Here is a 14,636-nt window from a genome sequence, read left to right on the forward strand (position 1 = left end):
AGCAGGATTCTTCCCTGCTAGATTATCACAGAATAACCAGCTTTGATAGGCACTCCTAGCCTCTGCCTCTTCCCCTGGCTGATTATTTTCCTTGCAGCCAGCTCTGGCTGCTACTGTTTTCTCCTCAAGTAACAAGAATCTTCTGGCTCTCCATTACACCTCCCCAAAGCGTTTTTCAAAACAAAATTCTTTCCATTTGAGGACTGATGGTGCTGGTGAACTGATCCACAGCACTCTGTAAGCAAAAGGTCCTATTATTATTTCACAAGTGTTATATAACAAAGGGACAGAGAAGAAATCTATTTCCCCGAAGTTAAACTTAACCCAGAACTGTTTAAAGCATACAAAGCCACCAGCTACACACTATTAAGCTACAAGATCTTTTGAACTATTAGGTACAAAGTCTACATTGCCCCTAGTCTTTATTAAGGGAAACTAAATACCTGTTAAAATTCAGATTACAACTCTCAGCGACCAGCAAGGTAGAACTTCACTACAGTTTCTTGCTTGAAGTGATAGAAGTAGAGCAAATGGCACCTAAGAATTACTCCTATTGTGGAACTGTTTTCAATGGAAGAACCATGGGACACTGGACGGAACAATGGGATGGAAAAACTGCATTTAACTCAGATCTGGAGTAGGAAATCCCTTAATATTTCACACAGGTTTCAAACCCAGATATGCTTTCAGCATCAGGGTCACCAACAGCCAATCCCATGCAACTACAGGCAAAAGTTACAGATTTAACTGGGACCTTAGCTTTACCTCTTAATCAAAAAGGATACTAATTAGCACTAGCACTATACTCCTTGTCTTAGATCCCAGTTAAGGTAAAAGTACTGATTCTAATGCAAATATTACCAACTGATACCACCCTTGTAGAACACGGATCCCCTCTAGAGATCTTCCATTCAGACACTGACCATGACAAACTACGGTGAGGTTACAAAATCAAACACCAAAATGAAAGAACGTTGACAGAAGGCCAAAAACATTACTTTAATATAGACTTCCTAAAAATAAACAAACCCAACCTGTGTGTGCTGTGCAATGTGTTCATCATACTTTTCTTGGTTTTTAAAGCCACGGTCACACGTATCACAATAGTGAGCAAAATCTGGTTCTTTTTTCTTTTTGTTCTGCCAAAAGAGAAAAAAGGGGGACAGGGTTAAAGAAATTGATTAAAAATATTGGCTCTTATTTTAAATAAAGTAACATGCTATGAAGAAAGCGTTGAAAATATTTTATATCAATTGGAATTTCAATACTCCAGATATCTGAAATGCAGCTTAGTCTGAAAAGTAATTTTAAATCAAACTACCATATTCCACTTCTCTCAGCTTTTAAAGTCAAATAGGTTCCGTTTACTTTTCTTTTTAAAGCATCAATGCTACCACCAACCCATCCCAAGCTTTGAATATCTAGGTAGACTGAAGATATCAAATGAATCATGAGAAAAAGATTCTTGCAGGAGGCCAGCCCATCTCAACAATAAAGAAGCACCCCACGATACTGAATTTAGGCTTACAGACACATCATGGTGCATGCGCCATGTGTTTCAATTGAGAGTACTCTGTACTTGAACTACACCTGAGGCTGCATGCTCGACATAACAATTATAGTGAGTACCTTCTGTTTGTAGTTTCCACTGCCAGAACGTCTGTAATACGGGGGTGTTTGCTCAGCTTGCCATTCTGAGGCAAAATGGCAGCTTCCACCTTCAACAACACCAGTTACCAAAAAACAAAAAGAAAATTAAAAAGCAGCAATTATAAATTAAAAGTGATAAAAATGCAATGTGAAAATACACCCTATTTCCACCAGGATTATATTTAAGGGAAGGGGGAGCAGAAGAAGAGTGCACAGCCTAAGTTAGCGCTTTTCAACCTTTTTTCATTTGCGGACCCTTAAAAAAAATTGAGTGGGGGTGTGGACTCCTTTGAATTGTAAGCTGGGTATTCGCATACTTCCGATTGATCTCATCTTCTACAGATCCCTTTTAAATATTGTACAGACCCCCAGGGCTACAGGTTGAAAAGCTTTGACCTTAGTTATTGGAGCCAACCTTTCCATAGAACTGCATAGAAGTTGAGCCTGAACGGACCTCCAGAGGTCAACCCCGCCCAAGGCAGGATCATCCCTAATTAAAATCAACCAAAACAAATATATAATCTAACCTCTTTGGAAAACTACTGCCAACCTTTATGCAACACAAGACATCGCACCCTAACCTGCCACAGGTAAAGCAGATGGACTGCAGCAACCAACATCCTGCTTCTGTAAAAGGTTGCCAATATGAACTCAAGAGACCCTGGGTACAGAGAGGTCTGCACCCCACATTAGAGAGGAAGGCAAAACCCCCCACAGCCCTACCAATCTGACCCTGGGGTAAAATTCCTTCCTGCTGCCAAATATGGGGATCAGTCTGACCTGAGCAGAGAAGCAAGACCCTCCAGCCATGAACCTCAAGGTTTATGCCCCAGCAGGAGCACTGGCACACCCCAGGCACAGGCGGTGCCACCAATCAGCCCGAGGGCTGCTCCAATCCCCTTCCCAACCTGCTCTCTGCCCCCGGTGGGATCAGCCACATGCGTCCCATGCACGGGCCACCCCCAGCCTCTGTAACTTGAGACAGCCAGAGCTCGCAGGACGGTGTACGGGCAGCGGCTCCAGGTGCCTCAGCACTGCTCCTCCCGCCGCGTACCTGGGGGCGGGCCCGGGTGCTGCTCCCCGTAGCCGGGCGCCGGCGGGGGCTGGTACCAGGCGCCGGGAGGCCCGAAGTCGGCGGGCGGCCCCCAGAAGCCGGGTTCCCAGGCAGGCGGCGCGCAGAACACGGGGGGCGGCGGCGGAGGATACCAAGCGAAGGGATTCATGTCGGGCCCGACCCTTGCTGCTGCCTCCACATGGACCGCCTCGGGGGCCACCACATTGCGCGTCACTTCCGGGCCCGCTGTAAACACCACGTCCCCCCCTCGTGGCGCAGAGCCGGCCAATGGGCAGCTAGTAACGTCATCGGGCGACGCCGGAAGCGCGGCGGAGTCTGGTTGCGTTGCGCTGTGCCGGCGCTTTTGTTATGGCCCGGGAGCTGATCGGGCCGGCGCTGCCCCCGGGCTTCCCGCGCTGCCCCGAGGCGGACCCCGACGAGGACTTCACGCAGGGTGAGGAGGGGGCGGTGGCCGTTGCTGCCCACCAGCCTCTGCGCTCCGTCGCGTTCAGGCCGCTCCCGGCCTCGGAGCGGGGCTCGGCTCTGGTTGTGGCACGTGTGACTAGGGCAGAGGTTCCCAACCCCCGGGCCGCAGCGGGTTGGCGGCCGGGCCGCACGAGGGTTGGCTACCGGACCGGGAAAGGCATCCGACTGAGTATAAAAAAGGGTTGGCTGCCTCTCCACGGTATGCCGGTCACTTCCACACTGCAGTTTGTTGGTCATGGTCGTTTTTGGGCCACAGCTTGCTGGTCCGTGATCTAAAAAAGGTTGGGAGCCCCTGGACTAGGGTGACTGCCCATCCCTAATTGGGCAGGGCAGTCCCAAAATGGGAACTTCAAGCCCTGGTCCTGGGCTGCATGACTCCAGACAGTATTTGTCCCGGATTTGCAGTATTGTGCAGGGATCTGGGTTTTCCATTCGCGGCACGAAGGTGCTGCTTGGGGCTGAGGGGAGCAGGATGCAGGAGGTGCTGTATGAACATGGCTGGGGATACAGCCAGGAAGTGTGGAGAGCAGCTCCCTGCAGGTAAGTCTGTGAGGGGGGGGGAAGGGACATGGTGGGCGGCAGATTGAGACCCCCACGGTGAGGCAGGGAGTGGGCTAGGGGGCTGGCAGCACTGCCCAGGGTGGGACATGGAGCTGGACGGAGGCACGGGTGGTTCATCTGGGGAGGGAGTACAGGGGGCAGCTCCCTGTCACTGCAGGCACATGTGTCCGTCTGTCGTGTCGTGTGTCCCCCCCTCCCCCCAGTTTTCTGCATGGGGTGGAGTTGAATGCAGGCTTGGGGCTCCCTGCCCTGCTGCCCTTCTCCTGGGAGCCCCATGCTGGCTGTACCCCTCTGGCAAGGGGCAGTGTTGGCGTGGACTTGTGCCCTATGCTGCTCCCGGGTGGACAGGGGGCACACAGCCAGTGCAGGGCTCCCAGGGAAAAGGCAGTGGGGCTGGGAGCCCCAGGTTCACAGCAGGCAGCCCACACCTGCGCCCGCTCTGCTTGGCTCTGCTGCTGGCAGGAAGGGGTGGGGAGGAGAGGCAGAGACATGTCTTGCCTTTCCATTTTGAAGTTAAGTCACCCTGCATGTGACAATGACCCTGCATCTGTGGCCAGTCTACGTTTGTGGCACGATTCCCCAGTGAATTATGCCCATGACTTTTTGCCATTCATTGGTGAAGCGTGCTGTAAATTTAGACTGTCCACACACGCCAAGCAATCTCCCACCATAAAAAGGACTCTCCAAAATTAAAAAGAACCTACTGGCTACAAATTTAGTGCTTGGAAATGTGTAACAGCTCTACAGCTGGTTTCCATCCACCTTTCATTTAAACATGTAGCCGGGTCTTGATGCTGCTGGCTCCTGTTGGAAATGTTCTTGTTTATGTTGTGACTTGCACGCAGACACTCCACGTCACCTTGTAAAGGATATTGAGGCAGCCTAGGGTGGTGTGGGACCTGGCTGAGAATCAATGGATCAGGGGTCCCAGATGTGTATACATACGCCCATGGAAAGATGCAGGGTGGATGTAAAGGTGCACTTGCGCCCCCCCCCCCCCCCCCCCCCGCTTCACCCAAACTTTAAAGCCAACTGCGTGTGGGGGTTAGCGGTCTTTCTGTTCAGGCAGTGATGAGATAGTCAATTGACTTCGTGGCTCATTATCTTCTTCCTGAGTCCTGCTAATCTCTCTTCATTCCACAGGTGTTAAGGATTCTTCCTCCCTTTTATGGTCTTGATCTTCCACTATTCAAGCTATTCTTTCTTCTGCCATTTTGCTGTCTGTTTGCCATTCCTGGTAATGAGTCTCTTCCATTTCACAGCCCTACAGATGCTTTTGATCTCTAGCTAAAAACCTTAACTCAGGTGTGGTCATATTAACTCAGATTTAGACATGACTGACAGTGAAATATTTGAGGCACTGCCAAGACATTCAAAAAGGCTAGATTTTGTTTTGTGAATCTGATAAGAGATGTACATTTAACTATAGTGACTGCAGGACTAATGACATGCTATACTTTATTCGTCTAGTTTGTTTTTTTTCAATTGATACATATGCCTAGCAAATTGGTACACATTCCAATAGTTTGCTGTGATCTTAAACTTAATAATATGGCCTAAGGCCCTTAGGATATAAGTAAAGCGTCTAGTTTCTCTTGAACTGGAGAAAATGTGTCACATGGTGATTTATCATGTATTCTGCACCCCACTTTTCAAAATCCTGGATCCATCCATGCACATCGCCTACCTTGGACCTAAATCTCATTTGCTGCACTGGCAATAGGTTGCTCTGTTGTACGTCAGTATTTATTGCTACTTTTGGCTTGCGTAAGGCCATCTTGTCAAATCCTATGCCATTTATTGGAGAGGTCTGTAATTATTCTTAGTAGAAAGTTTAATTGTATGTCTAGAAATAATTAGCTCATCCCTACAAAAGAAGAGCATTTTTTAAACGCACTGGAAAAGTGTGGGTGGTCTAACAGTAGGGTCCAACCAAGGGTGACCAAGGTATGGTCTGCCACCTGTATCTGGGTTGGGGAGCTGCATCATGCAGCCCACAGGGCTCCACACAGGACCAGAAATTTGGCAGCAGGATGAGTGGCAACTGCATTAATTGCCACAGCTCCATGTTCGTCCTGCCAAATTTCTGAACCTCTGGGTAGCCCCTGCAGGCTGGATGATATGACCTTGCATGCCACATCGGGCCTGCAGACCGGTCTCATGCAACTCATCCAGCTGCTGAGCCAAATGAGTTGGACCCTGCTGTTAGACCACCAACACCAGACAAGATAAAATAGGGCATGTTCATAAATGTCTGTGTGTTTGTGCTTGCCTGCATTTGTCTTATATTTGAAGCAGCCACTTCTTAGCTACCAGGATGCATAGAAAATGAATAACTTGTTTGTGCAAGAAAGACATTATCTTCACTGCAGTTAGATGACTTTAGGCTAAACTTCGTTCGTATCTGTGAGAAGATTCTGTGAAAGACGCTCTGGAATGGGAAACACAGCCGTATAATAATGGCTTTAAGAGAGGTGAACTGAATTCAAACTATGTTAAGTACTTTTAAATAATATCACTTTCCTTCTTAGTTTAAAGGCACAAATACACTTATGGGTCATGTATTTTGAATACAGCCATTGAAGAATGTTCTGACCAAGTGCTGTTTTAGTGGAAAGTATTTATTTGTTGAAACTCAAAATTTTCATGGAAATGTGTTCATTTGCACTATACGTTGTTCAGGAAAGGCATCTCAAACCCAGGTTAGAATTTCTCATCAAAATTGGAGAGAGAGGAGACAGCCCAGAGGTTAGGACACTCACCTGTGATGCGATCAATCCTGAGTCATGTTTCTTTTCTGCCCAAGAGGGTAGACACACAGTGCTTTTACACCAGAGTAATTGGACTTCACCCCAAGTAAAAGTGGAGTAGATGCGAAGTATTCAGCCTTACTCAATGGTAAAATAACCCTTCAGAAAGGCAGTTTCATCCAGGGGTCACTGTTTTAACAGTGCAAACCCTCTCCGTTGTCACCTAGAGGCCAAATGCTATAATAACTCCTCCTGCAGACAGTTAATTTGGCAGAGGGAGTCTGGGTTCTATTTATTAAACATAACTTTGATAAACTTATTGTGAATTTATTACAGAGTAAAATGTAGATAAATTACTCTGTAGTGATAATATCATGTGTCCACACCCTTTTTCAGGTTAGCTGGGTTCTGTAGCTACCAGGCTGTTGGCTATTCTAGGATGGGTTTCCTATTGGGGCTGTTAAACTTTGTTTAAATAATATTCACTAAAGCAAGGACTTGAACAACAAAGTTCCCAGCTTAAGGAACTGACACTAAATCTTTTGAGTAATGTTGCATGTGTGAGCATTGCCCTGGAAGTCACTGACACTATTCATGGAAGCAAAGTTAAATGAACAGCTGTTTGCAGAATTAGATCCTAAAGGTGTTTTTGGCTTATCAGGTCTTCAGTGCAGCTGTTCCTGTGTTTCATTTGTTAAAAACTACTCACTTTCAAGACTAGTTTGGACTTAGGCTTGTTCATTTCTGTTAATATTTTTCAGCTGTGTTAAAACCACTTTTATTAATGCATCTCCCTTAGATGAGGCCCTGCTGCTCAGTCTTATGAAGTTTTATATAAAACTCATACACACTAAGTAAGTAGTTGCCATTTGGACAAATAATTAGCATATCAATTTAGCTTTAAAATTCTATTCCTGCTCAATGTAGTTTGCCTTAAGCTGTGATGAACAGAGGGCATGGAACTGCACAGAATGTGGTTGCTGTGGCCACAGTGGTTGCTGAAGTGTATCTAGGATTTAAGTCCAGTGAGATGTCAGGAGAGGAAGCTGGTTGTTAGTGGAATAGGTGGAGGTGGTGCCCGAGTGGGAGAGGTTGTTGAAGTTCCATGGGAAGGTTGGAAGGGGGAAGGTAGAGGAGTCTGGGGTCATTATTGGATTCCTTACCTACTATATGTGCTGTAGGTACACTAGCTGCTTCCTATATTTAATCCAGCAGAGGGAGCTGCAGGAGGAGTGATTGCTCCTGAAAAAGCAGCTGCCTGCTCAGCTGGTGCCGTAGCAACTTAATGCTGTCAGAAGACAACTGCCAGCAGTGCCTCCTGTCTGCCTGCAGCTCAGCTCTGTGTGTAACTTGGAGATGATCTGTCTTCTTTTGGTTTAAGACTGCTTTACATCAATTAAACATGATTCCTTTTTTGACCAGTATTTAATCAACACCCTTTGCTGATTTAGGACAGGGTCAGCAACATGCAACCTGTGAGACAGATCTGGCCTAAGGAGCTGGTGGATCCCACCCATGAAGCTGGATGGTTTTGCCTATACCCACACTGGGGCTGGACAGCTGGAAGATGCACGTGTGTTGCTGACACTTCTCCCTACCTGCCAGTCCTCAGGTGCAGGTGAAGCTTCCAGCCAGTAGGAAACTGAGCTAGGGTTGGGAAGCTTCCAGGTGTGCCCACGCAGCAGCTGGGAGGCAGCAAGATGTAGCATGAGAAAATAGTGTGGATGCAGCTTCTTGCTGCTTGGCCCCCAGCTCATTTCGTCACTGGTTGGAAGCCGCACCCTCCTGACAGCCAGGAAGTAGGGAGAAGTGGTGGCAGATCTTGTGCTCAAGCCTTGACCTGGGGCCTGTGAAAAGCAGTGGCAGTACAGGGGCAGCTCCCAGCTGCCTGGTCCCAGCCTCACCAAAGCCATTTAGCTTGCAGCAGACTGGAGCTCGGTTGTTCTGGCCCACAGCTCATAAAGGTTGCCAGCCTTGATTTAAGACGTTTTAAAGCAAAGTCAAGTGTCTGTATGCAGGTTTTCAGTTTAAATCAGTTTAAAAACACACTTTCAGTTAAACCAGGGCAAAATTAGATGTAGGTAAGACACGATGATCCAGTTGGGATGGACAACAGAGCACCCGTGGGCCTGTGTTCTATTTGTGATGTGTGTTTTTGGCAGCTCTGTTACCGATGAGGCCCAAAAGCTGTAGTATAAACACTATTTAAGGATGCCCTTAGCATAGTGCTTTATATATTCCTGCTGCTGTCTGAGCTGGTGCTGGATTTCCCTTTCCTTTAACCTGATCTAAACAAGTATTCCCTTATGTGTTCTTTCACTTGCTGTGTGGTCTTATGCATGCTTGAACTTGTCTCTTGCTTTTCTTCAGGGACATTTTCATTTCTAGACACTTCTCTTAGCATTCATATTTGTTAGGAGGGAAATGCCATACAGAATTGTACCCAATACTGCATTCCATCAAAAGGGTTGACTTGATCCTATGAATTAGGAAAATCAAGATAGTAATCTTAGTGTCACTGTCCCTGTGAAATAGAATTGCCACTTCATATGCATAATTTGTAGCATTACAAATCTATTTTTAAGAAGATAGGACAGTAAATGTTTAATATGCTGTACTTTTTCTTTTCTGCTCCTGCTTATATTTGACAAATAGTATCAAAAGAGCACTGGGGTTGCGAAGTCAAGCATTCAAAGGTAAGGCAATGTCAGGAATAAAGTTGCACAGGAAATATAATTCTTGTATTTGCTAACTTCTGAGCAACTGGCTCAGCAACATAAATAGCTACAGTTTTTAAATGAACAATTTCCTTTATTTTTTCTTAAGCAAACTGAAAAAGCAGAAAATTGATCATGCATTGTGCTATCGACACCCACATGGGTTTATCAGCAAGGACAGAACCTGGATATATGTAGAGAGAGTGATTGAGATATATAAAATCAATTATTAGAGAGATATATATATAGTGTGTGTGTGCGTCTGTCTGTGTGTGTGTGTCGTCTTTTTCTCCCTCTTTTAACTCTTCATCCAGTCTGACTCTGTGCCCCAGTTTCCCTTCCCAGTCGATTGCAATCTCTTCTGCATCTCCTCAGATATGAAGCCTCACACTGGCTTCTTGTCTCAGTCTTTCCCCAGATTGCCTGTCATTGTCAGCCCTGCCCCTGCATGACTGACTTCCATACCTTTCCACCTCCATTTCTTCTATCAGGTCCTAGTCTGTGCCTGCCTAACTGGTTCCAGTCTCCCTTCTCTCTGTTAGGATCTTATTCCTAGTCTCCTATCTCCCCTAGCCAGTCCCAGCTCTATCCCTCTTCAGCCTTACCGTGGTTCTTGTCTCAGACTCCTTTACCTCTTCCTGATCTGGTTTTTGGGAAGGTCTGGCTTGTTCCCAGAGCCCTAGACAGAAGCATGTTCCATCAAATCTTACACAGCTGGGGTGGCCTATACTTAGAGCAGTAAGAGGCATATAAAGCATGCTCAGAGAGGGGCAGACTTTGGGAAATTTTGCTGCCAAACCCAAAAAAGTCTAATGAGCATGTGCAAGCTGATTTCCTCCACACACACACACACACACACACACACACACACCCCCCACTCTCTCTCCAAAACCATAGACGTTGCCCAAATTTAAGTGTGTATGAGGACAGCAATAGGCACGTTGTTGATGCAAAGGACACCCATGACTAAATTTTAAATCCCCTTCTCTGAAGCATTAAGGCATTAGCTGTTCACAGAAAAGTTGCCAGTATTGTGTAACCCCACCTGCCAGTCCTCAATTGCAGGTGAAGCTTCCAACCAGTAGGAAGCTGAGCCAGGGCTGGGAAGCTTCCAGGTGTGGCTCAGTTTCCTACTTCCAGTTTTTAAATATTACAATATTGTTGTTCAGTCATACACATTTACACTCCAGTCCTTTTTAGGCTGCTTTTACACATTTATGCTTTGATCCAGCAAATATTCATGCAAGTGTTCAACTTGGTTACATGATACGTACCTTTAGTTGTATAAAATTAAAAATGTGTCTGACTGGATAATAAAAGGCACTAAACATTTTTCAAAAGGAGGGTGAGTGTCAAAAGTGGTCCATCCATTCTTTTAAGCTGATCAAGTAAATTAAAGTTGATAGCATGTATCGGGTCTGTTTGGCTTCTGAGTGGCCTAGGGATGCCCACCCTCCCCACTATATATGTAGCACTGCGCAGCAGGCATGCCCTGCTACACTGCATGCAGCACTATAAAGCAGGGCCCCATCCTGTTGCGCCATGAGCACCCCCATTCCATTTATTTTGTGGCCAGTGTCTCGCAGTATCCCCAGTTCCCCCTCAGACACCTGGCCACAGGCTTATGTGAACCATATTATGGTTCCCCACTTTACCCACTGGGCAAAGAAAGGGAGCCTGGAAACTCATAGAATCATAGAAGTAGGGTCGGAAGGGACCTTGTAGATCTTCAAGTCCAACCCCCTGCCTGGGCAGGAAGAAAACTGGGCTCAAATGACCCTAGCCAGGTAGGCATCAAGTCGCTTCTTAAAGACCCCCAGGGTAGGAGCCAGCACCACTTCCCTTGGAAGTTGGTTCCAGATCCTAGCCGCCCTGACTGTGAAGTAGTTCCTACAGATGTCTAATCTAAACCTATTCTCCAACAACTTGTGGCCGTTATTCCTTGTTATCCCAGGGGCTGCTAGGGGAAACAAGGTCTCCCCCAAACCCTTCTGGTCCCCCCTAGTGAGTTTATAGACGATCACCAGGTCCCTCCTCAGCCTTCTCTTGCGAAGGCTGAACAGGTTCAGGTCCCATAGCCTCTCATTGTAGGGTCTGCCCTGCTGTCCCCGGATCATGCGGGTGACCCTCCTCTGGACCCTCTCAAAGTTGTTCACATCCCTCTTGAAGTGGGGTGCCCAGAACTGGACACAGTACTCCAGCTGTGGCCTGACCAGTGTCACGTAGAGGGGGAAGATCAGCTCCTTGGACCTACTTGAGATGCACCTGTGGATGCATGATAGGGTCCAGTTAGCCCTGCTGACCGTGACCTTGCAGTGTCGGCCCATGTTCATCTTGGAGTCAATGACGACTCCAAGATCCCTTTCTGCCTCTGTGCTCTCAAGAAGGGAGTTTCCCATCTTATAAGTGTGCTGCTGGTTACTACTGCCCAAGTGCAGCACCCTGCACTTGTCAGTATTGAAACACATCCTGTTTTTGTTAGCCCACCCCTGCAACCTATCCAGGTCTTTCTGCCGTCTTTCCCTCCCTGCTAACGTGCCCACCTCACCCAAAATTTTGGTATCGTCAGCAAATATGAACAGGTTGCTTTTCACCCTGTCGTCCAAATCGCTGATAAATTCAACAGTGCGGGCCCAAGGACCAAGCCCTGGGGGATTCCGCTGCCCGCTTCCCCCCAGGTCGAATATGACCCGTCCACCACCACCCTCTGAGTTTGACCCTTCAGCCAACTCCAGCTGGAGCAGTGCAGGGAGCATTTCCTGGGGGGTCACAGGTTAACCCCTCTAGGGCTAGATGTGGCCTGCAGGCCACCAATTGGACAGCTCTGGCATGTATGACAGCAGTTTGTACATTGCATATTGATCCTTGGCCCCTTTCCTCTCTTGTTCCAAACTAACTTCTTTCAAACGTTTTCTCTCTCCTTTTGTCAGCCTGAACATAAATTGCCTGATACTGAAGGGGATTCATGGATCTGTTTGTCATTTCTTTCTCTTCTCTGCAGGAAGCTGAAATTAATAGCAGACCGTTGGATGTTTTTCAGATTGTATGGTCTTGTTTTGTGTGTTTAAACGATGTGAAAATAATATGAGTTGTCTAATGCTCCCTTTAATCTTCTTCATTCCCATCTAAGTCCTGTCTACTAAAAATTGAATTTCTAGATGTAGCTGGTTTATTTTGCATAGTTGAAAAGGTCACTACTCTCTTTAACTGTGGATGTAATTGCGCCTTAGCCTTCATTTATATTCTTTCATTACATCTGATCTTTTCTTCTAATTCTGCTGCTGTGGTAAAAGTTCACTGTACCTCTTTGCAATTAAACAACTTCCCCTTCCCGCCAGCCATAGAATCAGAGCTTGAAATTTAAAAGACAGTATGGACATGAGATTTGATTTTTTTTTTTTTTTAATTGGAAAAAAGGAGGAGTCTTTTGATATCAGTTTTTATTTTAGACCCTCATTCAACAAAACACTTAAAGCATATGTTTAAACCCATCTTTTGTCAGAAAACTATTTACGCCTGGACTTGCATCATTTGCCATATCAGGACCTTAACCAAAGCAGAGTGGAAAGTATGTTGCAGGGGTGTCAAACCCTTCTAGCCCTGCTAGCCAGACAAGGGGCACAGGGCAGGTCTGCAGTCTGGACCAGGCCCACAGACTGGCCATGTGCTAGATTCAGCCCACAGGGCTGGTCCAGTGCTAACTCTGCAAATAGCATGTGCCCTAGACCAGCCACGATGTGATAGCTTTGCTAGCAGTGTGTTTGCAGCTTTTGCCTTGCATGCTTTATGCAGTGTATGCCAGCCCTACTCATGGCACGCCACATTTGGTGCCAGTCTGGGGCGCACACTAGATACAGCACTTGTCTGGGGTGTGCTGCATTTAGTACCCACATTGGACCAGCCTGCACATTAGATCTGGCCTGTGGGGCTGGTCTGTGATTCTGATCTAGACCAGCCCCAGATCCAGTGTGAAGGGCTTTTCTGGTGTAAGTGCCGCTTACAGCACATGCCCAAGACTGATATTACATATAGTGCACAACACCAGTCCATTTCATGGTCTGCATATGGTGCCCACACCGGACCAGCCCTGCATCCCGGATCCCAACATGGGGGCCCTCTGTGGCCCTGGTCCAAAGCGGCCCCAGATCCAGCATGCAAGGTTGCTTCAACATGCATCCCAGACCAGCCTTGTTCAGCCTGTGTCAGATGGGTTCTGCATACCACATGCCTCAGCCTCAGCCAGGGCATATAGCAGGCAGCGCTGTGGGTCAGGCAGTATGGTTGTGCAGGCCAGATCTTGGTCCCCCAGTATATTGCATTCACTTGTGGACTCCTGTTTTGCACATATATAAATAATGTTACTCTTCTGTGGTCAAAGTCTCAAGTGCTTTCACATCTTGGTTGCAAATACTGCTTTAACATTTATACAGCATAAAATAGCAGTCATTGCTGTCAGCTAAATGCTATGGTTTTTGCTCTCGAGTGCCAGAAGATAAGCAAGGGTGTAGGCAAGATAAGCAATGTACTTACCCTTTCTTTTTTTCTCAGTTTTTCTGCTGAAGTTAGTCACTACATTGTAGCAGCAGGGTGAATGTTATTTAATTACTAATATACTATGTGTTTTTATTTCTTTGTTTAAACATTTTCTTTTACGTGCAGTATAGAAAAAAGACTTTGTGAATAGAGTGCAATCCAACCCCATGTGTGTGTTGAGGATAACAAGATTAATGTACATCATCTGAAGTGTTTAATAAAATAACCACAATAATTCTTGTTGTTTAGTTGCAGGACCTGCATTGCCTCCAGGCTACAAAAGCAGCTGCAGCTCAGAAACGTCTAACAGTGATGAAGACCCAGAGTTTCTTCCTTTGCTCAGAGAGATGGATAGAGATTCTGAAGAGCCAGACACAGATCCAGCACCCAAGTCAGTCTGTTTGTTGTTCATTCACAAATGTATGTGGTCAGACTAAGCATAAATTGGACCACTCCATAGGATAAACTGGCTGGAATAGCACAGATGCAGAATCTAGGAAAAGGGACTAAATTATTCAACTAAGGGAAGTAGAAGTCAGCCTCAAGATAACATTTCCTGGCAGTCATCACTTCTCCTGGTTGTCTGCTTGAGCTGTGCATAAGTTTCTTGCGCTTAGATCTGGAATGTACGTTGTGAAGCCACTTAACATTTAGAATACATTTTTCATTTGCTGAAATACACTGGAGACATGCGTGCTAGGTGCATTATTAGAAATCTGAAAATTAGTATTCAGTGAATTCATCTTCCAGAGTACTTTAGTTCATTCACCCTGTCAGCATTCAAAAAATTCACAAAAGATAAGTTGTATGGCTACTATCAAAGCAGCTGTGAAGGGTCTATTCATGGAAATACTAGATTGTGTTTTGGTAGACTCCGTCTTTGCT

At 46.3% G+C, this 14,636-nt stretch overlaps 2 protein-coding genes across 3 annotated transcripts in view; one reads left to right on the forward strand and one right to left on the reverse strand.

The window, feature by feature from the left end:
* NUFIP1 (nuclear FMR1 interacting protein 1) overlaps positions 1–2,949 on the reverse strand; it is a 33,959-nt gene extending 31,010 nt beyond the window's left edge. Inside the window, exons 1-3 of the mRNA XM_014608389.3 lie at positions 2,705–2,949; positions 1,630–1,718; positions 1,035–1,139 (exon numbers count right to left, since the gene is read on the reverse strand). Coding sequence (XP_014463875.1) covers positions 1,035–1,139; positions 1,630–1,718; positions 2,705–2,873 — 363 coding nt within the window. The 5' untranslated portion in view covers positions 2,874–2,949. The remainder of the gene's footprint in view (positions 1–1,034; positions 1,140–1,629; positions 1,719–2,704) is intronic.
* Positions 2,950–3,011: 62 nt separating this feature from the next.
* The window catches only part of GPALPP1 (GPALPP motifs containing 1), a 68,460-nt gene continuing 56,835 nt past the window's right edge, over positions 3,012–14,636 (forward strand). For both annotated transcript variants that reach the window (XM_019500493.2, XM_006260682.4), the window contains exons 1-2: positions 3,012–3,158; positions 14,001–14,142. In XM_019500493.2, the coding sequence (XP_019356038.1) occupies positions 3,074–3,158; positions 14,001–14,142 (227 nt within the window). In that variant the 5' untranslated portion in view covers positions 3,012–3,073. The remainder of the gene's footprint in view (positions 3,159–14,000; positions 14,143–14,636) is intronic.

Source organism: Alligator mississippiensis, chromosome 1, assembly GCF_030867095.1.
Source record: "Alligator mississippiensis isolate rAllMis1 chromosome 1, rAllMis1, whole genome shotgun sequence".
Taxonomy (NCBI): Eukaryota; Metazoa; Chordata; order Crocodylia; family Alligatoridae; genus Alligator; species Alligator mississippiensis.